The following is a 24,191-nucleotide window of genomic DNA, read 5'->3' as shown; positions in this document are numbered from 1 at the left end:
AGATTTGTATTAAAGATGTCCTTGAAGATGGCTGGAATAGCTGAAACTTTGGACTAGTAAGAAATAAAGTGTTGAGACAGTATTGGATACAATTTGTGGTTTTATTTAATAAAATGTTTGTTATTAACAATTCAAACGTTTGTTCCTTTAATTTTATGAATAATTACAAGTGTCTGGTAGCTTCTAAACTTTTAACCTTTATACTTCACTACAAGAACAGGAGAAGAGATTCCTGATGACACACTATGATTTCTCAATGCTTATATAATTAGTTTTAAACAAAAAAGGAGTTCTTTCAAAAACTGAATATGGATTTTTTTTTTAAATTTTGTACAATGGAGTTTTCTCCTTGTTGTAGCAGAACCCTTAACTTATAGAAGTGCAGAATAATCTCCATTACTTCAGATCCTTCCATAAAGTCCTGCACAGTGTATAAAGACACCAAAAATCATTTTCACTTATTTGTAAGATTAAATAGTTTCCCACAAATAATTTTGTTGTAGTTCTGGTTAGTTACAGATAGAGTTGTGCTCAAATTCAATCAGTTTCTGAGCCAGTCCAAAATTTAACATGTAATTTCTATTTTAAGATAGAGTTAAATGTCCACTTCAGCTCAGCATAAAACCGAGAAACAGAAGTATACTTTAGATAATATGTAGAAAGAAATTGAAAAACCATCTAATCTGATCTGATGATTTCGAGTTAGAGAAAACTATCTACAAAGTCGTTGAAATTGCAGTGACAGGGTTAGTACTGGCTAAGCACCATAAACTTCTAACATAGAAGATATACCAAATAAAAGAAGAGAGGAAAAGAGATTGCACAGGGGAAAGAACAGAGCATGGGAGAACTGCAAGATGAATGTAGAAAACTGCAGGACATCTCATGACACTCGCCTCTTCTTTCAGAAAGTAAATGAGGTCTGTAATGCCTTCAAACCATAAGTAACTATGGGCAAGGCACTTCAGTGGGTGCCAAGCCACCGGATGATGAAGACATAGAAGAGATCATAGCGAAGATGAAAAACAACAAGGGTCTGTGACTGGATGGAATTCAAGCGGAGCTGATACGATATTGAGGAATGCAACAGAGAAAGGAGTTCCATAACCTCATTTTGAAGATATGGAATGAGGAGAAGATGCCTGAGGAGTGGAAAAGAAGAATTATCTACCCACTGCACAAGACCAAGAGACCAGTTGAATTGCGACAATTATCGATGCATAGTGCTCCTCTCATGTGCTTATAAAGTTCTCTCTGACATCCTATTTGAGACTCGGTTCCTCGTGCCGAGAGGGCGATAGGCAAATATCAAGTAGAATTTAGGCGAGGGAAGTCAACATTGGACCAATTGTTCTCACTGAGGCTGATGCTGGAGAAATGCAAAGAGTATAGAACAGTTACCCATCACATCTTTGTTGATTTTAAAGCTGCCTACAATAGTGTAACTCGGCTGGAGCTCTATCAGGCCCTGTTGGAAATGAATGTCCCAATTAAACAGATACATCTAATGAAAATGTAAAAAGTGTTGGGCTCAAAGTGTGCAGTACAAGAAGGAAGTGTGTATATCCGGAATCCAACTCCACGCAACCCTTCTTAAGAGTACCATTCAGCTTCTGGGGTACGCTGATGGCTTTGATATTGTTGCCAGATTGGAACGTGCATTAAAAGAGTCGTTCTTGGCCATAGAAAATGCAGCAAAGAAACTTGGACTTCACATTAATGAAGCTAACTAAGCAAGTAAATGAGAATTGGAGAAGATGGACCAGGGACTGGTTCTTTTGTGGCTGGACCATACAATTTCGAAAAGGTAAACAGCTTTGTCTACCTTAGGTCTGATATCAACTCTGAAAACATCTCACAAGAAGTCAACAGGAGGATAGCAACGGTGTGACAATGCTACTTTAGCCTTGCAAAACATTTCAGTAATTAAGTTTAAGTGGAACTTCAGGTCAAAAATGTTTCCAAGATTATTTAAAATGGTATTTTTTTTTTATATAGGACTAAATTACAATCACCTTATTTTTATGTTGACTTTGCTAACAGAAACTTTTCAACCCTTTAACTCAATTCAGAGGGAAGCTTGTGGTGGGAAAAACTTTAAAAACCACAAAACAACATTTAAACATGACAGCATTTTCTCTGAAACTTATCCTTACTCTACAGTATTGTTCTCCCAAGAAATTGGTCCTAAATATCAAATGTCAGGTAGCTTAATTTAAAGGGAGTCGCCCAACTTTGTCATTCTTGACACAAAAACGGGTTACTTACAAGTTACCACTCTATTCTAACTATGGTAAGGGGGCTCAAGTTTCCTTTCCATGGAGAAACTACAAAATAAAAGTCAAACCCCCTCCCTCCCCTCCCAGGTCTGATTCGAATTAGCATTGCTGCGATAACAAAGTTGCCAAGATAGAGACGCTTTAACTCCCTTGGAAAAAGAAAGAGCTACATGCGCCCTGCTGTAGAGAGGGAGTAATATATATCAGACATCTCTGAAACATCCAGCAATCTATTCTAGTGGTTATAACAATGATATAAAATGCACCCATATTCACCTCTGATACAATGCAAAAGTGTATCATCTCCAGGGATATTAAAAAAAATAATCATAAAGCAGTTAATATAAAAATAGTTTTCATTTATTATATAATAATAATTGACAATCAATAGATTAAAAAAAGATAAAAAATTAAATTACAAATGCATTTGTTCTTGAATATTTGTTCCTAAAATTTTACTTTTGTCATGTAATATCAAAAATATCAAGATATTTAAAAAAAAAAAAATTTCTGTTACCAATTATATGCTTCTATTCTGAAGTACTGCTTTGACAGTTATGGACTTTTAATGTAATACATTGAATCAATTGAGGTCACTCCGTTAATAATATTCTCTCTGTATTTATCCAGTCATCTTATTTAAAATCCAAAACCCAAAGGTAGTATTTCATAGATCGATGTCTTTAAGATTTTTGCTTTATCAGGAGTGGTCAGATAGACCTCTATATCCCCATTTTTTGCGAATTCGGAGATGAACTGCCTGCATTCCCCGCAAGGTGATGTGATCTTTCCACCAGCCATTTCTGCACTAACTGCAATAACAGCGAATTCCTTTTCTTGGCTGCTTACTGCTTTTACTAAAGCAGTTCTCTCAGCGCATATAGTTACTCCATAGGCAGCGTTTTCAACATTGCAGCCGGTAAATACAGTTCCTAAAATATATAGGTCTGTTTCAGAATTTTTTTATATTATTATGTAAATATTATTATTATTAATATTAGTATATATTTATATATTCTAATCAGGAATCTCCCACATGTCCAAACAAAAAAAAAAGTTTGGGCCTGATGAAATTTCAATGAAAGACATCCACCTTGAATACATACCGGATTTCAGATGATCTGAAGAGAGCTACAGGAGGTACCCAAACGTGGTGAATTTATATAACTCCAAACCTCCCCTCCTCTCCTCCCCCCCCAAAAAACTTGTTTTAGAGTTTATGAAGCTGATATAAAATCCATCCGATTACCTTTTATTCAGTGCAAAATTCTATTATCTAGGTAGAAAATATTAAAAAAAAGAAATATGAATTATTCATTTTTAAAAAGTAACATCCAGTTAATATAAAATTAATTTTCACTTACAATATAGTAATAATTAGCATTGTGGATTTCTAAAAATTAAATGACAAATGTAGTATTCTTGAATATTTGTTTCTAAAATTTTATTTTTATCAGGCTGTCAAATATATTACGATATGATTTTTTTGGGCAAACTTTGTAAAAAATTACCTGCATAAAATATGAGTACTATACAAATTTATTAATGGATGTTGGGTTGTTTTAGTCATTAGAGACAGAATCTCTTGATCTGATAGAGATTGACCATGTAAACTTACTAAGTTTGAAGTTTTTGGTTTATTTCTTTTCAAAAGGCGAGAGTTTAAAATAGGCGAATTGATATAAAATTTTATTTCTGGAATTCAAGCTTTTGTGAAAAGGCAATTTAAAATTTCATTTTAATGGTAAACTTATCTTTCATCTATGTTTCAGCTCTCGTCTTCGCTATCACCCATTAATCAGACAGATAAAAACATAGGTAAATAAAGCTAATGTATATGTTAACCTCAAACAGTAGTAAAGGAAAAACCTAGTGGACTTAAATGTGAACCCAAAATTAAACAGGATTGATTTGATATATTCCTTCTAATAATATAGTATTAACCTGTAAATAAAATTGAAAGAGTAATTCTGAGGAAAGTCTTAGGATCTGTGCATGAGAATTGTCTTAGGAGATGAAGAAAGAACAGTGAATCGCTTTAACTCTGCAAAGAAATTAGCATCTCCTCTCACATTAGAATAAAAAAACTAAAATGGCTATGTTATAAGGATGAGCAAGGATTGAATTTCCAGTAGAGTAGGTCGTACAAGAATGCACCGGATGATGTGCTTCTACTTGGTAGGCTAAGGGGGAGATGGAGCGGGACAATATCTTCAACAACTAAAGATTTTAGTCACCCATACAGGTGACAGAGAAAGAAGGATAGCGGATCTTGAGCAGGCCAAGGGTAGCTTAATGCGCCTGTTGTGTGATTATGATGAACAATTGTCCTAATTGTTAACAACTTTTACAGTCAACTTAGGTTATTAGGAAAAATAAATAAAACATTTTACACATGACTTATTTGTAGGTTAGTAATAGCGTTAAAAAAAAAAAAAAAAAAAAAAAAAAACCTTACAAGATATATAAATTATCTATATTATTCAAAATCTATGAACTAGATTACTATATTTATTAATACATGAAACATTCCATTGAAATCAAAAGTACTATACTTAATACTAACCATTATATAGTTCATTTAGGGCTATTTAATACTGATTCTTTTCTTATCTAAATCTCAAATGTTTCTCCATTTCAATGTCAAACAATATATTTTACTGTATTTTAATAAAATTAAAAATTACTGTTAATCTTAAAACGTTTATTTTAGAATTAAAAATGGGGTAAATTTCTAAAACAGATATTAAATGTGATATTTTCTACCTCTTTCCCTAATATCAAATCATCCAAGACAGAGGTGTTCCACCGCTCAGAGTGATAATGACTAAGCAAAACGATAAATATGTATTTTTCTACAATCAAAACTAAAGTAACAATTCTTCAAACTGTGTTGGTTTTGAATATTCTCATTGATGTGCTATTTGTAATATCGGATTTTTAGTTTTTAAGTCAGGCCCTCTACTTTGTTAATCTGTATTAGTGTTCAACTGTTTCCTAATAAATCTCATGTTGTTTTAAAACATCAATATAATTTTTAATCAGCAATGGTTCCAGTTAGTACATAACAGAAATAATTTACCTTTTTTTGTAAGTAATGCGGCACCAACTTGGAAGTTACTGTACGGACAATAAGCAACGCTCCTCATCGAAATACTTTCCTCAATGAGAGATTGAATATTTTTAGCTAAAAAATAGTAAAAAGAAACAATAAATCATTATATTATTATTATCAAAATAATACTAAATGAAAAAAAAAATTAATTGTGACAGTGCTGGAACTGGCCTACAGAAGTTAAACTGTTAGAAATTAACTAATTTATTAAAATTGTATTAATAATGATCATGCGTTCCCTCTTATAGCTTAAGGCAGATAATGATAGTTCCAGGACAATAATAATAAGCTCATCTGTCAGTGAGAAGCTTCGGAAATATCAGAAATTGGCGGCCAAACTAAAAGAGCTGTACCACTTAGAATCTGTAACGGGAATACCAATTATAATATCAATAAATGCGCTGATCCCGAAGTCAACAGTGTAGGAACAGATGGATTAGAATTACCACTTCACATGCAGAGAGAGGCTCGACAAGCGGTTCTCTAAGATACAACAAAAATTGTGCGAAAATTCTTAAATGTCTGATTAAATCTATGGGTGGTTGGACCATATCCCCAACCCATTCTTAATCTGCGATTGCGAGAAAAAAAGACAAACAAAATCATAATAATAATAATAATTAGAAAAGCCATTTCCTGAGCGAATTCTAGCAGAAATGTTTATATTGTAATAGGAGAGTATGAGGACAAGAGCTCACTCAGTCCAATTGTTAACCACTGCCAGGATTGGTAATCTGGTATAAGCTAGTATCTAGTGTAAGCTTCTATTCTCCTGTTACAATATAAATGTTTTCCACCAAAAATTCACCAGTTTTACCCCTTTTTTCCCACCATTTCATTTCACTTCCATATAATTTTTTTTTCTTCAGTTATAGAGTGTCAGTAAAGAAGTCCCACTTTAATAATTTATTTTAAATAAATGCTCTTCAAAGTTTTGAAATAATTTACAAGTGCAAATAACTTAATACAGAGTCCATTGCTGTGGAAATTTCTAAAGTTGATTTAAATGAAAAATGTGTTCAAGAATTTAAATAAATTAAAAACCACATGTAAGCCATAATATTATTTATAATCATAAGTGAATCCAATATTATATATTATAATGTAAATCCCATGTCTAAGCTTTAAGGTCATGATAAAGATAAGCTAAATTGGTACCTACAGGTGTTAAAAATTGGATTATTAATTATTCATTAATTTAGATAGTAATATTGAAATAAAAATTTGTTTATTATCTATAAAAGTTCTTAGAAAATTACTAATTTGGATTATATATGCAAAAGATGTACAAAATAGCAAAATATATTTGAATTATTTTGAGCAACAATGTGACGTGTTAATAAAGAAAGCTATTTAGGTGTTACCTTGTCTATCATTATAATTCTAACATATTTATCTATAATATTATAAAGGAAGATTGTTAGTAGACCATATGTTACTGATGAAGATGGATCTGTTGGCAGTCAAAAAAGGAACAAAGAATGAAAACAAGATACGAAGATTGTAGAATATAAATGAATAAGACTATAAGAATAAACATAGAAAGTTGTATAAAAAAAAAAAAATGAAGTAAATTAAAATAATTTAATATAATAGTAATTAATAATTAGTACAGTAATAAATGGCATTTCATTTTCAATTTTATCATTCATTAATGTACTTGTTATTTATTATTATTGTATTAATTTATGTTTATATTCTTTTAGTTTACTTCATTCATTTTTTATAAAACTTTTTATGTTTATTCTTATTCATTTATATTCTACAATCTTTGTATCTTGTTTTGATTTAGCTTTGATGCAGTCCAGTTAGGGAAAAATATAAATAGTTTTTTTACCATTTTGTGTACCTTTTTCGGCCTCATCCCGTATCATCATTACTTTAATGTAATCTTATGGAATATGGACTGTATAAAACATTAAATTTGTCAAAACTGCTCTACTATGAAAAATTCATATCGTTTGGTTAATTATATTCTTGCCTCGAGCCCTTCACTTACCAAAATATTCTGTTTTCATTGACATTATCTGAATAAATAATAAACTAAAAAAAATCTTAATTGTTTCAATCAAAATATACAACCATACTAATGATCTCAATTGAACTCTGGAAAGAAAAAACTTACTGTTCAATGATTTTGTTATTTACAAGCTGTTTAAAAAAAATGATAATTTAATAATAACTGTTATACAATTGAAAGAATAATTTATTTGTTGAAATCACTAATTTTAAATATAGACAATGATTTAAACAAAACATAAATGCTATAAAGACTAATAACATATATTTCCTCTATTTAGAGCATACAAAAAAAAAATTCATTAATATCAAATGTAAGTGCCAAGGATTGTAAAAAAACCTTATGTTATTAATAGAGTTTGGCAGGTGATAAATCAAAATATTCCTAACATACCTAGTTTTTCAAATTGAACAATCTTTCCCACAGACATGATTTCAGTAGTAGATTTCTATTTCAACTGACACCAGCGTCGCAAAATTGCAGCTGCGGGGTTTCCCCACTCAGCTGCCGCAAAATTCCCACTTGAACGGGAAATCCCCTCTTTCACTGGGTGTACAATTAAATTTGGTTAAACAGGCACAATTATAAGAAATGTATTTTAATTCTTGGCTGTACTAGACTCAGTGCATTACCGGTTCAAGCCCAACGGACATTTTGAAAATACATGGTATCTGCTGGTTACATAATCGTAGGTATAAATTATAATTATTAGTGATTCCCATGAGGTTTTTTTTTTTAGCTTTGAATATAGTTTTTTAAATTTCATATTACTTTTTTTTTAAATTTATATATGTTTTAATTGATGAAGTTAAGTTTCAACTCTTTTTTGATTATTTTTTTTTTTTAATCATCATTAGTAGAAAAATATACTAGTGTAGAGTCAAATCGAAAAGCGACTATAATATTACTTAAAATTTTTTAAACCCATTTTCTATATTTGTTTTCACTTCCCCACGTGGTGTTAAAAATCCCTACCATTCTCAGCACTTTTCCCACTCTGGCAACCCTGATAGTATTCACCTGTTGACAATTTCTTATCAATAGTTAATTAAAAGGTTATAGAAATTACGACCTCGGTAATTAAAAGTTCAATTAAATGCAATGTTTCCTTTAACCACTCTATAAAATTCATCAATCAATACTCGATATCCATTTATCATCCAAGTATTGTGTATGGTATTGTGTAATAAAAATAAAATTTTATATTTAATAAACCATATTTATAGATTTGGGGATGGAAGAACATAGAACAGGAATATGAAATTACTCTAGAATAATTTTTAATCCATCCCCGTGTTTTTATATAATAACAAATTTTGTTTTTATGCACTTTTTATTTTATTTTATTTTTTTACAAATGATCAAATATTTCTTCAGATATGTTTCCTCGGATGCTATTAACCAAATTTTATATTACATATTTGTATATAATTTCATATTTGGATCATTTCAATGAGGCAATAAAAAATAAATAAAAACAAAAATTAAAATACAGTTTTATTGATAAAATATTAGATGAAATAACACTTCTTTTAATGATTAACTTCTTGGATTTGTTAATTTTTTTCATTTCAATTTGTTGCTTACGTTCTTTACAAGCTGTAATATTTATTGTTAGTTAAAATACCAGAAATAAGTCCCTCGTTTTCGGCTTAAATCGTATTAAAAAAATGTATAGCTACATGTTAAGTAACAATCTAACCTTAATATCCATATATCTTAGTTTTATATCAACTACACTCAAACAATTTCATGAAACGAATTTGTATTGCTAGATGTAAGTTTCAATCAAATTTAAAGACAGTACAACTCGCATATGAGACCAACTAGGAAAAACTAAGTAGTTGAGATAAATGTAAAAGGTTTTGTGGAACATTCAAGAAACTCTGTTCTGAAAAAAAAAAAAAAATTTAAATAAGAATGATCCAGCAGTTATCGGCGATGGTGACCACAACCCTATAATTTTTTATTACTAAAAAAATAGTTGCTACTGTTTTTCTTTCGTTAGTAATTAAATTTTTATTTTTTATTATTTTGATATTTTAGTTTTTAAAAATTCGTTTCATATTATAGAACATAAAAAATAATTTTGTTTAATTTTTAATCCCTCTTCCAGTTTCTTTTTTAGTTAGGAACAATTTTGTAGTCAAATAATTGTATATTTGAATATTTTATCGGCCTTATTGCATATTTGGACTTTTTTTTGTTTCATATTTTATGTTTTTTACAGTACATTTTATAGTTTTTAATACATATTATATAGCATGTTATGAAGATTTTTACTGCATAAAAATCCGGTCTATGACTGTAATTAAGTTAAAAACAGATAATCGAATAAATAAAACATGATTAATTTAAATAATTTCCCGCCACTTATATTCTGCCTATCCATTTTCCGGAGAAAGGTGCTCCCTTTTCCCCTTAGTTCTGTCCTTGCTAACATGGAACGTGTTTTATTTTAATTGTTCAACTAATACTAAAGTACATGATTGTTTATTTTTCATTTTGTTGGAATATATCTCTTGGTACCCGGAGTTTGAACGACCTCATTGCTAGCTGTCCTATAAAGTTTATAATTTTTTTGTTTATCCCTTACCAGACATTTCTGACATAAGAGGAGGGCGTTTTATATAAGTAAGCAGCCTATACTCACCGTGGTGTAAAGATTTTCACTCCATGGGACGATCACGAAATAAAAGTCAGTCCCCCCAGACCTGATTCGAACCGTTAATAAAGTTTAAACTACATAATTAACCTATAGCCTTATGGTTTTCCCGGTATTTTTTTTTTTTTTTATGAAAATCAAAAATAAAATTAATATACAAATTACTGTCAAAAATAAATTTTAGTAAATAAAAATGAAACGATATAGATAATCGACTACCGGTTTCAACCCTCATTGAGGTTTCCTCAAGTAAATTAAAACTTCTTTGATGGGTTAAGTTAACACATTAATCTTTTACGGATTCAAAAAATCACCCCTTTTCTGTCTGAGGGTTAACGACCGAGGAATTAGAGAAAGAACCTCACATCGGATCTGGTAAGGAACAGAGGAATTACTCTTGAAGAAGTCTATAGGATGACTACGGGTAGAGAAGTGTTTAAGATGGATAACGGCAGTTTTAAATTATACAAGTTTTATTCAGAATCAATTTAAGTCATTTTCAAGAGCTCAAAACATGAGTTTTGAATAGTGTCTACTCCATAGACTCGGTCTTTGGCAGTTCCTGGAGGTGTATTTTGCCCTATATAAACAAAAGGTAGACGGTTGAAGAACAATAGTCGAAACCCATTTTTAATTCTTCGACCCTGAATAGAGAATTGATCAACTTATGGTAGTATCGAGAATCACTTGAGATCACGATTCTTTCAAAAGAATCGATTCTTGATTCACCAACTCATTCCTGCTTCACAAGTGCGCTGTTGAGAAATCAATTTTTTTAGGATCTTACCAATCATAATCAACTTTGAATCCCGAAGGCGGCCGAGTGTCTTCAATAACATCTGTATGGGGTCCAACCCACTCCCTTTCATAGGTCGAAATATTTATCTTTAAACCTTCTTTATATCAATAATGAGAGATAGTTGACCGTGGATGACGTACGAGGAGAAGATGGTTGGGAGAGATAACTTATAACAATGGTTATGAGTTATGTTCACTATATTATTATTGCTGTTTTCAAAAATATATATATTTTTTTCTATTTATTTCTTATGCTATACTTTACTTATATTTTGCCTCTTTATCAATTATTATTGTTACATATATTTTCTTCCTCTCAATTTTCTTTTCCTTTCCATATTTCAATTTTTAAATCATTAATAACTAATATGTCCATACTTCTTTGCATTATATAACTTCATTTCTATGTCATTTCCTTAATTATGTTATTTTACCCACTTTTTCGATTACCTATGTATACATTTTATTTCCTGCTTCTCTCATTACTTAATTTTATTAATTCTATTTCGTAAAATTATTCATTTTATGTTATTCTGTTTATACTTTCTTTTTTATTTTCTATACTTACTGTGGTTGTTATCTTGTTCTGTTCTTAGCCCTGAATAAGGCTAGAAACTCTAGCCGAAACGTTGGCACAATTAAATAGTCGCACAAACTTATTTGTGTTTCACATTGATCGCACCCCAACCATCTTCTCCTCGTACTTCTTTATATTACTTATAAGTGCTTTATATTACTTGCAATAGGCGCTTTTATTATAAAGTTTTTATTTGAAAAATAAATTTCACATATTTAAAAATTAAAGTTATTTAAACTATATTTATTTAGATCAAAAACTTTGATTAGGTGAATATAATTCACTCATAATATCACATAATTCACGCGCCTCCCCCCCCCCCAGCTAACAGTTCAGAAGTACCTATAAACGATCTGTATTTAGGTTAGGTTTGGATAAATTACTCCTGTATTTCTCTACGGTCATATATGTTTAAATTTGATAACACTTTCTCAAAAAGTTTGATGATATTAGTGAAAATGATATTGGTCAATTTCGCAAACTTTCGGAGAGACTCGACCACCTTCAGGATTCGAGTGTTATCGCTCTGACAGACAGCTGATTTCTTCACGGAACACTTGTTGCAGTACCAGATTTCCTATTTTTATAATTCACAATCACTTGGAAAGTTATGTTCGGCATCCATAATCAAAATCGATGGTCATACCTGCATGTCATAACGTTTAGTTCCCGCATGGATCAAAGGTGTACCCATGATCAAAACTAGGGGGGGGCAAGACATAGTCAATCAGGTTGTTACATTTCAGCACGGTAAAGGAGAATAAAACCAAAATTTTAAAAACGTTATTAGTTATTACAATAAGCATTTACTTGAAAAAAATTTTAATTAAATTAATACTTTTTTTTCACCCCTGGGCGGTAGCTGCCCCCTCCTGCCCCCCTCTGGGTACACCCATAGCATGGATTATTTGTAAGCAACCCTTGATAAATTAGTAGACATGTTTGCCTGAGCATTCAACCAAAGAAATGATTGTTGGAAGTGCGGCCAAAATCGATAGTTTCTTTAGTGTGTGTTTTTCGTAAAACTTGATTGCAATGGTACAAATAAAAATATAAAAGTTTTTTTTTGTTTCCTTCCTCGTCTATTTATAGCTATAAATGAATATTATAGATTTGTTTTCTATTGTTTTGAATCAATACCTTTCCCTTCGTTTATTGAATTTTTCACAAAATTATATAAACAGTCGACGTACAATAATAATATCGAAAAACTACTGCTATCGATCTATCGTAGCCCGATCTAGATTCGTGATTGATTGGTAACGAATTACAAGGAGTATTTGCTTAAGATATAGCATAGTTTTCTCATTTACACTTTAAGTGTATCAGATCCATTTTAGTTTTCCGTTTAGATTACGAAGTATATTATGAAGTTTATTTATTAGGTATAAAACCACTTATCTAATAACTGAATTTTAAAATGTTGTCAATTGGCAGCAACACTGACTGTTCTATGACCAATAAGTTCCACAATGGTGCTGATGATTTCAATATATTTAGCTATCAGATATAAAATTATTCTTTCTGAACCAGAATTTAAAGCAGAATGGATGTTTCATCAAATGTTTCAACCGTTTTATTAATTCTAAGAATTTTTTGAGGTTGAGTTATAGTTGTTGATTTTGTATTGTAAATACAACATATTACATAATGCTGTCAGTTATATAAAAACTTCATTTTCAAGGACTCATTATTGGGACCAGTTAAGATAGTGGCAAGAAAGGATTTCTTTTGAATTTAAGTGGCCCTTCAAAATTCTCAAAAGATGCCCAAGTAAAAACTTTAAACCATCTTAAGATTAATTTTAATAACTCATTCTATATATATTTTGATAAAAAGTACTGGATTTTATTTTAGCGACAATTATGAAATTGATATTCAGAATTGATTTATTTAAAATTCTATTTGTTTTACTTGACTTTTATTTAATCATCCATATTAAACTTATAATGGAGTCAAGGACAATGTTGGTTGTTTATCATCTTTAGAAATATATAGAGATTCTTTTATATATATATTTTGTTTAGTTGAAAACTAATAATCAGAACTATAAACTTTATTACTTTGGCTCTTCAATTAGGGGTTCTATTTAATGTATGATTTATTCCCAATTTAAAAAAAAATTATTACAGTTATTTGATTAATAATCAAATAATAGTAATAATTTTTTTCTAAGTATTTTATTTCTATTCTAATATTCTAAAAAAGAATATTACAGTTATTTGATTAATAATCAAATAACAGTAATAATTTTTTTCTACATTATATTTTGTTAAATACCTCATTTGGGCTTTCAGGGTCATTAGAAGGTACAAAATAGAAAGGAACTAAACATATAGTTCACTAGTTTGTACTTGAAAATGATCTGAAAGTTGAAACATACTTTTTATGAAAATATATTGCGGAGAAGCAAATTATAACCTTTGTATGATGAAATACAATTTTTTGTTTCCCTAAGTGTCCTTTAAATAATTTTACTATTGTTCTTGTATATATATTACAGATATAATACAGTATTGAATGTATGTTCTCTAGAAATTCAGACTAGTATTTCTTTAAAAGTAAATATACTCATCATTCTCTTCTATTTTTTTAAATCAGCGGGAATTGGCTGTCAAAGAATTATTTCAATGTGACATGAATGCTGAACTGATTGTTCCATTGTGTGGTCAGCAACGACTGTAGTATTGGAAGACTGCAGACTATGGAGTAAATATGTAGTAGAGAACATGTTTAAACTGGGATTAACGAAATGGAAAGAGAGAGCAAGATACAAAGAAGAATGGAAGAAAGTTTTCCAAGAATCCAAGGCACACCTTGGGTTGTAGAGCTATGCAGATTATAAATAAGTATATAATATATTTTTAAGGAACTTTTAACTATTTTATTTATATTTTTCATCTGCATATTACCTATACATTTTTTTTTTAAATTACCTTTATCTGTATATCATTCGGTCATAAATCATGGTTACAATGTTAAAAATTTTTTAAATTACAATTTATTACCTTCAGCTAGGAATCACTAACCATGACTTAGCATATACATTATTCTCTTAAGAAAACAAATTTCCTAAAGATCCTTTCAACAGGTTATGAAATCAACCTTAAAAAATCAGTGAAGCCAAAAACTTGAATTAATAAAACATTTCAGTAACCCTGCTTTACGCCTCATATATTATATTGAATATTTATTTTATTCTTAATTTAAAATAAATTTGATCCTTTTTTTCTCTCAACTTTATTCTTTACAACTTTTCCAACGTTTCGACCCTCGGGTCATAATAAAGTTGAGAGAAAAAAAGGATCAAATTTGTTTTAAATTAAGAATAAACTAAACCACTCTCAAACAAGGATATATAAAAAAAATTAATTGAATTTTTATGATTGTAATTTATATATTGATTGTTTTATTTTTACTTTTTAAATAGATAAGTAAACAACTCTGGTCAAGATACTGCTGAGCATTTGTTTAGTTTACTTATTTACCTCTTAAGCAAGCTTTGAAAACAGAATTTGACCTTTAAAATTTACTTAAAGGGGTAATAATGTTAGTAACTTTTTCTATCAAAATCTTTTTTTTTTTTTTTTTGTATTGTTAATGTTACCATTGTTTTAGGTTAGTTTTGATATGAATTGAGAATTCTAATTTAAGACCTGTCAGAGACTATAACAACTTTGCCAATTTTTCACATAGATGTTCAATAAAAACATTTAGTAATGATAAACACATTTTGTACTTAAATTCTTAAAGAATAATAGACAATAGTGTTTCCTACCTTTGGGTAAAGTAAGTTTCGAAATATTTTTTTTTTTATTTGCGTGATTACAAATTAACATATAAATTGGTTTATAAAATGAGGACATTTTTGTTTAGTTTATAAAAGTTTAATTTAATATGCAAGAATCGTTTTTATATAGTTAAACCATTTTCATATATAAGAAAGAATAGGAATATTAAAAAAATAAAAAATAAATATGTTTTGTAAATTTAAATGTATGAAAGTAAAAAAAAAAGAATGTTAATTTAATATGTTTAAATTCACATTTACTTATTTTATTTAACTTTGCTTCAATACTTGTATGTAATTATGTTTCTTAAATTCTTAAACTTTATAAGTTTGAAAGTAAATACATGGGTACCTATTTCAAACAAATGTTCATAATCTTTGTTAAATTGTTATCTGGATTTACTAATGCTTCTTTAACAATACTATGACCCTTTAAAAATAAATAAATTGTTAATTAATTTAATTGTTGGCAAGATAGTCGGGTCAATGTCTAGGTAGTGTATTAATAGAACTTTCAGTTTTGTAAACAAATTTTATGATTTTCACAATGTTTCATCTATTCTTTTTGACCACTACTTTTCTTCTTTTTAACTAGGCTGTTAAGAAGGGGTATATTATAATAGTATATATTGAAGGGTGTATTTATTATATGTTTATTATAACTAAGTTTTTCTTTATGATGGAAATCGATAACATAAGCTTTTCCCCCAATTTCATTGGAATTATAATAATTAGTAATGAAGTAAATTCATAATTGTATAATTTGTAACATGGGGTATTTAATATTATCTTATCTTACCTTTGTGTTTCTTGATATACATTGTTTGGCTCGTCTGCTTTTTTGTTAGTTACAGAATGGTTTTAATGCAAGCTCTGAAAAATATAAATACAGCGATATATGTTGCTGTTAGAGTTGGTAATATATAAGTAAATTTATATTTATTTATTTTTTTTTTTTTATCAAGATCTAGCTATTTTATGATATTGAAAAACCAAAATAGACTGAAGAATTTATTTTATTTAAAAAAATTGATTATGTATAATTAAAGAAAAAAGTTTACATAAATTATAACTATTTTTTAATTTTTGTCTGTGTTGATCCTGGACATTAGTGCTGTCATATATATGTGAATTAATGTCACATTTGGATCTGTTATTGTATTGTATTAATTATGTACATGATATAATGAATCAAATGTTGGCACATAACTGTCAATTTATTAGAAGTAATCATGTTGAATTGAAAACATCATTAATTTTAGAATATTTTGTAAATATATTTAATTTATAAATAGTATGTATCAATACAAGTTCTTTTTTATTAATAGGTCAATTAACATCATCTGTATCTTGTATCTTCCCAATAAAGTATGATGATGCTCTTGGTGAAGGTTCACCAGCTTTGGTAAGTATTTTATTTTTTAAAAATTATTTTTACCTTCATGACTATAAAATTTTCTCTTTAATGTAAAAAAAAAAATCTTATATAATAAAGATGATATGGGTTTTCAATGAGTAATCTTTTATTTTTAACAACTATACAGTTATTTTTTGTAATTTTACAATAATATTAATTTCTGTTTTTTTAATTTAACAATAATAATCATTTCTATTTTTTGTAATTTAACAGTAATATTCATTTCTGTTTTTCTGGTTAACCAGTTTAGATAATGCTTTAATATAGAGTTAAATAGATGTATCGAACAAACCTATTAAACGTTCATTTGGTATTAAATAATTATGCACAATATTTAATATTAAATAAAACATATAAAATGTTCATTTGGCAATAATTAATTATACATAATATTTAATATTAACATAAAAACATATGAAATGTTCATTTGGTAATAAATAATTATACACAGTATTTCCTTCTTTTTTTTTTTTTTTGTAATAATTTATAATTTACAAAAATGCATTGAAAACTTAGAGTTCTATAAACTAATTTTCTTATACACATACAACTTATATTGGATCACCAAAAAAATATTTGATAGAAAAATTACTTACAGTACTAGAAAATATGCAAACAAAATTAAAATTAAAATTGAAAAAAGCTTTAATTTGGTTGAACTTTTAAAAAAAAAAATATTTGTGACAAATTTTTACACTCTTTAATTTTTATTTGGAAATATTTAGGCCATAAGAAAAAGTAATTTTTACCTCAGTTATTAAGTTAAAAAAGGTTCTTAAGATTAACACAGGATCTCTCTTATTTTCCAATATATCTTTGTTTGAATCTTAAACAAAAAAAAATCAAAAATATAACTGTATAATTAGTTTTAGTGCTTTTTAATGATTATTATAAAAATGAAAGTTATTTCAATAAATTATATTTTGAAACTTACAATTATGAGTATTTCTTTCAATTAATTTAAACTGTAAACATTATTATTTTTTTAATATTTTTTTTGTAATATCAATGGAAAAATTTGTATGAGTTGTCTGGGCTTAATTTGCCTGTCTTAGATGTAATCATGTTCTCTTATAATCAATATAGTTGTTTTGTATATTTTCATATATTAAATCTTCAAGTACTCTAACCATCTACCTATTTATTAATTTTTTAAAATCTGATTTGCTATCTATTTTTTCTCAATTTATTATTTGTTTTCCTTACCTATCTTATATTAGCTTTATTATCATATAATTTATTTACTTAAACATTAAGCCAGACAAAATGTATATAAATTAATCTTAATTTATTATTATGACAGGATTTTACACCTGAAATTGATTTAAAAATTTAATTTTCATATTTTCAGGAAAAAGAGAAGACGCGTATTCAGATAATATATTTTCCTTCCTCTAGGCTAGAAACAATAATTAGTTATTTAAAACAATCTATTGCAAAAGATGTTCCTGTTAGAATAACATTAAACGCGATTGAGCAGAAAACAAATATTTTTTTAAAAAATGAAGATTTAAATGTTATGTAAGAAAGTAAACTTAATCAATCTACAAATTATCTATTAAGTATTGATGATTATGATAAATATATTTTTTCCTTATACTTTTTTTTTTTTCTAGAACAGCTCATGATCAAATCAATATAACTGTTAAAGCTTGTAATTTCTGCCTATTCAATGTAAGAGATGAAGCTTACGTTTTGAATTATGAATTGACGATTCAATATTTGTCACCTACTCACAATTTCTATCCACATATACTTGTTGTGTTTGCCAGTAAAATTATGTTTATTAAGGTATTTAGTATTTTTATTTATTTCCTTTATTAATTATGATATGCCAAATTAAAAAAAGATAATTTTTATAGGTTAACTCCTTAGAAGAATATGAATCTGTAGGAGAAGCTGATATTATTGATATTTCTAAAGAGGGAAACTCATCACTTCAGTTAGATGTAAGAAGAATTTTTTTTTTAACCTAGCATAATAAATTTTCTCTTGACAGAAAATCGGTGTTGGTATGGGGACCATGATTTGCCATGGCTTGAGAAAATCCTGTATTATGTACATTTTCCACCTTCCCTTATTATTATTATAATAATTATTTAGATTAAAATTAAAAATAAAACTACAGTTTGAATTAACATATACATGTACATTTTTTTAACAGATCTTAGATGAAACTATCAGTTTGGCGAAACTATTTATTTTGCAGTACAACGACGATGATGTATTTGAGGAAGATCCTCTAAATACTTCAATAGATGATGGTAAATATATATTTATAATGCTTATAATAGTTACTGCAGTATAATTATTTATTTTATTCTATTTCAGAAAAAAGTAAAATGTCTGCTGTCTTCAAACCATTTAAGATATTCTGTGACAATTTGGGACACTTGTGTACAGTGCATGCGAAACATCATAAAATTAATCAAGTAATGCTTTTAATTTATTCATTTTGTTGTTTATAACATTTATATTTATGGTAAACTGATGCTTCTTGTGGGTACAAATACATATTTAGTTAAGTTAATTTTGTCCATTTTTAATCCGACTTTTTCTGATGTAGTAATTACATTTCTGACTTTTAGACATGAAGACCTGTGTTGTATGTTTCGTTGGATTTGTTTACTTGAATTTCGGTTAAAACTGCCTATTCATAATATATGAATTAATAATATAAATAATTAGAGTCACAAAAACTCCAGGATTCTTTTGCTAAATTGCTACAAGAATTATAATGTAAGATTCCCCTTATTATTCCTATTGCTCCATTAAGGAGTATGTATAGTGCTATTTATTAATTCTTGTTGTGTCTGGGATGCCAGGATAATGAATGAAGGCAATTAGCCAAAATTATTTAAATTAATTCAGCCATTAAATCCATTATTATTAGATTACTTTTTCTAAGGCATAGCATGTTTAATAGTTTACTAATTATTCATCTTTACACCCCCCCCCCCTCCGGTATGTCAGAAATGACCAGGAGGAGGGTCATAAAAAAACATTCTTCGATGTGACCACTGTTCCGAGGGTCTAGGACCACCGAATTGTTCAGACAAAAACATATTTGATAACATTTATAATATTCAGAGGTTCAATACATAGCAATTGTGACTCAATTATTTCCAAATCACTTTCTTCCCAACCTAGATTCTAGGGTTGGCAATAGTTCTATCAATAATTTCGATAATACATGGAACGATAACATGATACAAGTTAATACTATAAATTGGAAGTTTTTGAAATTTGATTTGATAATTTTGAATGATCTTTATGGTTTTTTGGTGTGCTGGACCACAAAATTAACTATATTTCCATATATCATGTATAGATTTATTGAAAATTCATGATATGTAATACCAATTTTGTAGCATAAAAAATAAGAAAATCTTTTATAGCACATAGGGTACTGAACAGAACTGAACTTCCAATTTTTCTAGTATCGAAAGAACTTTGAATACAAAGTTACATAATAATGTGAAATGCAACTAATAGGACTTTACTAAGTAAATTTGAATTTGAGATATAAAACAATGTATTATAACTTACAGCCTCATAACTTATTTAAAATATTTATATATTGATGTATAATTCCAGGTAATATTTGGGAACTGCTTGAGTGATGATATTATTATAAAACAACTTGTCACAAAGTCTATCAACATTCATAGTGATAATAGTATCAAACCAATATTTCTTCGTCATGAAAGATATCTTGAAGGCATTGGTGGATTACTTAGTGATTCATCACTTGGAAGTATGATTTCTCATTTTAGTTTTGAAGATAACTTATTGAATTTCATATAGAATTGATAATATATATTTCAATATTTATAGTATCTCAGACATCTTGGACAGAAAACTATTGTGAAAGCTCGGCATTACGAACAGAGATGTTTGTTTTCCAAGAGATGGACACTTATCAATTAACATTGGATTCATTAGATAATTTAGTTACTTTTTGTCCAGTTTTGTCGAATCCAGCTGAATATTTCCCAGATACTCAAAATCTTAGTGAAAACTCTTCTGCGAGGTAATAAATTATTCTTTATATATCCATAGTCAAATATATAAAACATGAATTCTAAATGTCTAATTATACAGATTAAATAGAATATTTCTACAAAACAAATATATATATTTCTCTTAAGAAGTGTATCCTGTAAATACAATTTAGTTATACAGGGTGTCCCGTATAAATCAGCCTAAATGTTTCTCACAGCCAAACAAAGGATCTAATAAAAATTTTAAGAGTTAAAAGTTGTAGGTCTACTTCTATAGTTTCACTAACTGATATTACTTTTTAATTTTGATGTGATATTTGTGTTTATATATAGTGAAAACTTGTCAGACGCATGATAATAACTACTTTTTAATACTTTTATTTATAATTATTAAAACTATATTTATTTTTTAATGTGTGTACCTTGGCCTACCTCACAGGTGCTTTCTCTCCTTCTGATTTAGCCTCCATCAACCATTTAATCTTTCTTTCATCACTCATTCTATTGACATTGCCAAACAAATTTCAGTTGCCACAGTTCCACTACCTCTCCACCTGGCAAGGCTCCAAGGTCCTGAGGGATTCTTTCATTACAAATTTCTGTCTTTTGGGGATTTCCTGAATCTTTCTCAGGAATCTCATCTCTGATGTCTTCAATTTACTGCTACTACTGAAGAAAGTAGTGGATTCGAACATATTATTATGTTTTTTGAAATCTTGCGTTCTATCATTCCTTTTGGAAATCAGTTGGTATGGATTTAAGCTGAGAAGATGTAACTAAACTTGTATTTGAATTAAAAATCATTTGAATGTCCCAATCCAATTGTCCGATATTGTGTGAGTCATGTTGTTCTCCATTAGTGTACTCCTGATGATCATTACACTTTTTGGCTACTTAATGATGATGATGAACACAGTTTTTTACTTTTTAGTATCCCACACATCTGACTTCTTCACTTAAAATAATGGAGTTTAATCTTTACAACAATTTAGTACACTTTTTTGAATTCTAAATTCCAAAAAAATTTATTAAGGAGGAGAAGATGGTTAGAGGTGTGGTTGGTGAAGAACAAAAATAAGTCAAAACTTATTTCTCCATTTTATAGAGTTTTTACTTATTTCTGTTTTTCACTGACCACTCCCCCAACCATCTTCTCCTCATTTATATATATATTCATGGTCAACTATTAACTCATCATCAAAAATTTTGAATATCTCAAAATTTGTGTATAATTAGGTTTTTCCAATATTTTAAATCTATCCTATAAACTAAGTACTTATAATTTGTTATAAGTATAGCTCAGCTGTAAGGAATTTAAATATTTTAGCAATAATTTCAATCTTGATTTTGTAGTTCTGAACATAATCTCAACTTATCATCATTGATATTCTTATTTTGCAACTTTTAATGAAGCGATTTACACCTCTCCCATGCTTCTATCATCAAGGAACCCACTGAACCTGATTTTTTGATACTTGCCCCAGGAATGATACATTTTAATGTATTTTTTCTCTTTTTTCTATTAAAAATATTGTCAAGCTATTTCAAAATATTTTTTTCTTAAAAATGCCAAAAATAGTTTCTGAAATTTTTTTTTTCAATTATGGTTGAAATTTATGTATGTGTTCAAAATTTGTATTAAGTTAACAATAGAAACATGTTATCACAATATAGTTATTGTGTCTTCCAAGGTTTCACATTGTTTTTTTGAAGTGCTATTTTTCTTGATACTAATTAGTGGAGGCTCTCATTATTTTTTCAATTGTTTAATTGTGCTCCATCATTCAATGGACTCTTTCTTGTGATGAAAACTTTGTGTATTATACGCAATACAATGAAGATGATGTTCACTATTCTCTAAGAGGATTGATTAAACTTAAAACAGTTATTAATAGGTTAGACATGAATCTATTCACTGTCAAGTTACACTTCACTAATGAATTTCTGAGGTTTTCACTTCATAGACAGGTGGAATTATGAGCTTTTCAATTTCTACTACCGATAGACTTTTCTAATTATTCTCTAAATGAATTAATTTATTGCTTGGTTAATTTGATAGTCCTTATTAATTTTATGGAGATGATTTGTTTCAGAGAGTACTGGCTTGATTGTATATCAGAAGGATTTAAAGCAAGTGTTGCTAGAAATATTGTCAATGTGAAAAATGAATCTATAAATAATTACGCTATTTATGGAGAGTTTGTTTTGAAAAGGCTAGAGTACTTGAGGGAAAATCATGAGTAAGTTTTTAAAAACGAAAATATTTTAATCTATCAGTATTTTGTTAGATTTATTTCTTTATTTTAATTTAATTTTAAATGTAGGTGCATATGAAATGTTAATTAAGCTACCTAAATGATAATTTGCAGCATTTTTTTTTTTTATTAACACATTAAGCAGTTAGCCAATTGACTAGAAGACAACCCCAAAACATGTTTATCACCTAGTCTTGTTATGTTAATTATCAGTTTTGAGGTTTGAAATTAGTGAAAGATGTTCCATATTATCTCTATCCTCATCTCTTCCATATCATCTTCATTAAGTATAACTTAAATCTTTTTTATAAAAACTCAAATAGTAGAATTATACTATTTAATTGAGCCAACGTTTCGCCCCACGTTGTAGGGCTTCGTCAGGGCTGTTTTGACGGCAGTCAAATGATGATTTGACAAATCATCATAAAGTGTCTTTATTTTTGACTGCCGTCAAAACAGCCCTGACGAAGTCAAATGATGATTTGACAAATCATCATAAAGTGTCTTTATTTTTGACTGCCGTCAAAACAGCCCTGACGAAGCCCTGCAACGTGGGGCGAAACGTTGGCTCAATAAAATAGTATAATTCTACTATTTGAGTTTTTTTTACCGCACCCGGACCATATTCCATTCATCTATTCACACGGTCAATCAACAATCTTCCATTAAATCTTTTTAATTCTTTTCTCAAAAAGCTTAGAATTCAAACAAGATATTCACTACAAACCATTTATCTTTACATTACTTTACAATAGAATTCTTTATTCATACATATCTGATGCCTGAAAAAAAAAGGTTCAATTAATTGGTCATATCTTTGTCAATTGTTGTATGTAAAAACTTAGACTTTTTAGTACTGAAGACACTAGTCTTCGAAAGCAGGCTCTGTCATATCAACATCTAAAGTTATTTTATTTAAATTTTTTATGGAGGGATTATTGTAATAATCTATTCAATCTAAATGTTTATTTTTCAGTGCATATGGTTATCTTACGATGAGGGTATTACAAGATACATTAGAAGATGTAAAAAGAGAAATGGGACTAATTGCAATGTATGAAAAGGTAAAGGAAAAGTGAAAGTTTAATTTGTGAAACTTTATTATTATTTATATGTATATATAGTTGACCGTAAAAATTGATATATAAGAAGATGGTCAGGGTTACGGTCAAAAGTGAAACAAAAATAGGTTACAACTATTTATTTTCCAACGTTTCGCCCCACTTTGCAGGGCTTTATCAAGGCTAAAAAGATAAAAAATAATACTATGA

At 28.5% G+C, this 24,191-nt stretch overlaps 2 protein-coding genes across 5 annotated transcripts in view; one reads left to right on the top strand and one right to left on the bottom strand.

Moving 5' to 3' along the window:
- LOC106686644 (cytidine deaminase) overlaps positions 1–7,924 on the bottom strand; it is a 10,691-nt gene extending 2,767 nt beyond the window's left edge. The window contains exons 1-3 of one of the 3 annotated variants that reach the window (XR_010844730.1): positions 7,808–7,924; positions 5,362–5,466; positions 2,797–3,211 (exon numbers count right to left, since the gene is read on the bottom strand). Coding sequence is in view for 2 of the 3 variants with exons in the window: in XM_014430046.3 (XP_014285532.1) it covers positions 2,919–3,211; positions 5,362–5,466; positions 7,808–7,844 (435 nt within the window). In the remaining variant the exon portion in view is untranslated. Of the gene's footprint in view, positions 1–2,617; positions 3,212–5,361; positions 5,467–7,807 lie in introns of those variants that run through there. The other 2 variants (XM_014430046.3, XM_014430045.3) reach the window with 2 other exon arrangements.
- The window catches only part of LOC106686642 (4'-phosphopantetheine phosphatase), a 54,930-nt gene that overhangs the window by 23,277 nt on the left and 7,462 nt on the right, over positions 1–24,191 (top strand). The window contains exons 3-13 of one of the 2 annotated variants that reach the window (XM_067052130.1): positions 14,056–14,303; positions 14,885–15,003; positions 16,573–16,649; positions 18,278–18,452; positions 18,524–18,610; positions 18,826–18,925; positions 18,993–19,093; positions 20,259–20,418; positions 20,499–20,694; positions 22,759–22,905; positions 23,897–23,984. In XM_067052130.1, coding sequence (XP_066908231.1) covers positions 18,441–18,452; positions 18,524–18,610; positions 18,826–18,925; positions 18,993–19,093; positions 20,259–20,418; positions 20,499–20,694; positions 22,759–22,905; positions 23,897–23,984 — 891 coding nt within the window. In that variant the 5' untranslated portion in view covers positions 14,056–14,303; positions 14,885–15,003; positions 16,573–16,649; positions 18,278–18,440. Of the gene's footprint in view, positions 1–14,055; positions 14,304–14,884; positions 15,004–16,045; positions 16,161–16,572; positions 16,650–18,012; positions 18,183–18,277; positions 18,453–18,523; positions 18,611–18,825; positions 18,926–18,992; positions 19,094–20,258; positions 20,419–20,498; positions 20,695–22,758; positions 22,906–23,896; positions 23,985–24,191 lie in introns of those variants that run through there. The other variant, XM_014430038.2, reaches the window with a different exon arrangement.

Source organism: Halyomorpha halys, unplaced genomic scaffold (genome assembly GCF_000696795.3).
Source record: "Halyomorpha halys isolate HHAL.00 unplaced genomic scaffold, Hhal_1.1 Scaffold854.1, whole genome shotgun sequence".
Taxonomy (NCBI): Eukaryota; Metazoa; Arthropoda; class Insecta; order Hemiptera; family Pentatomidae; genus Halyomorpha; species Halyomorpha halys.
Note: the sequence above shows the minus strand (reverse complement) of the source record. Positions and strands in the feature narration are given on the sequence as shown.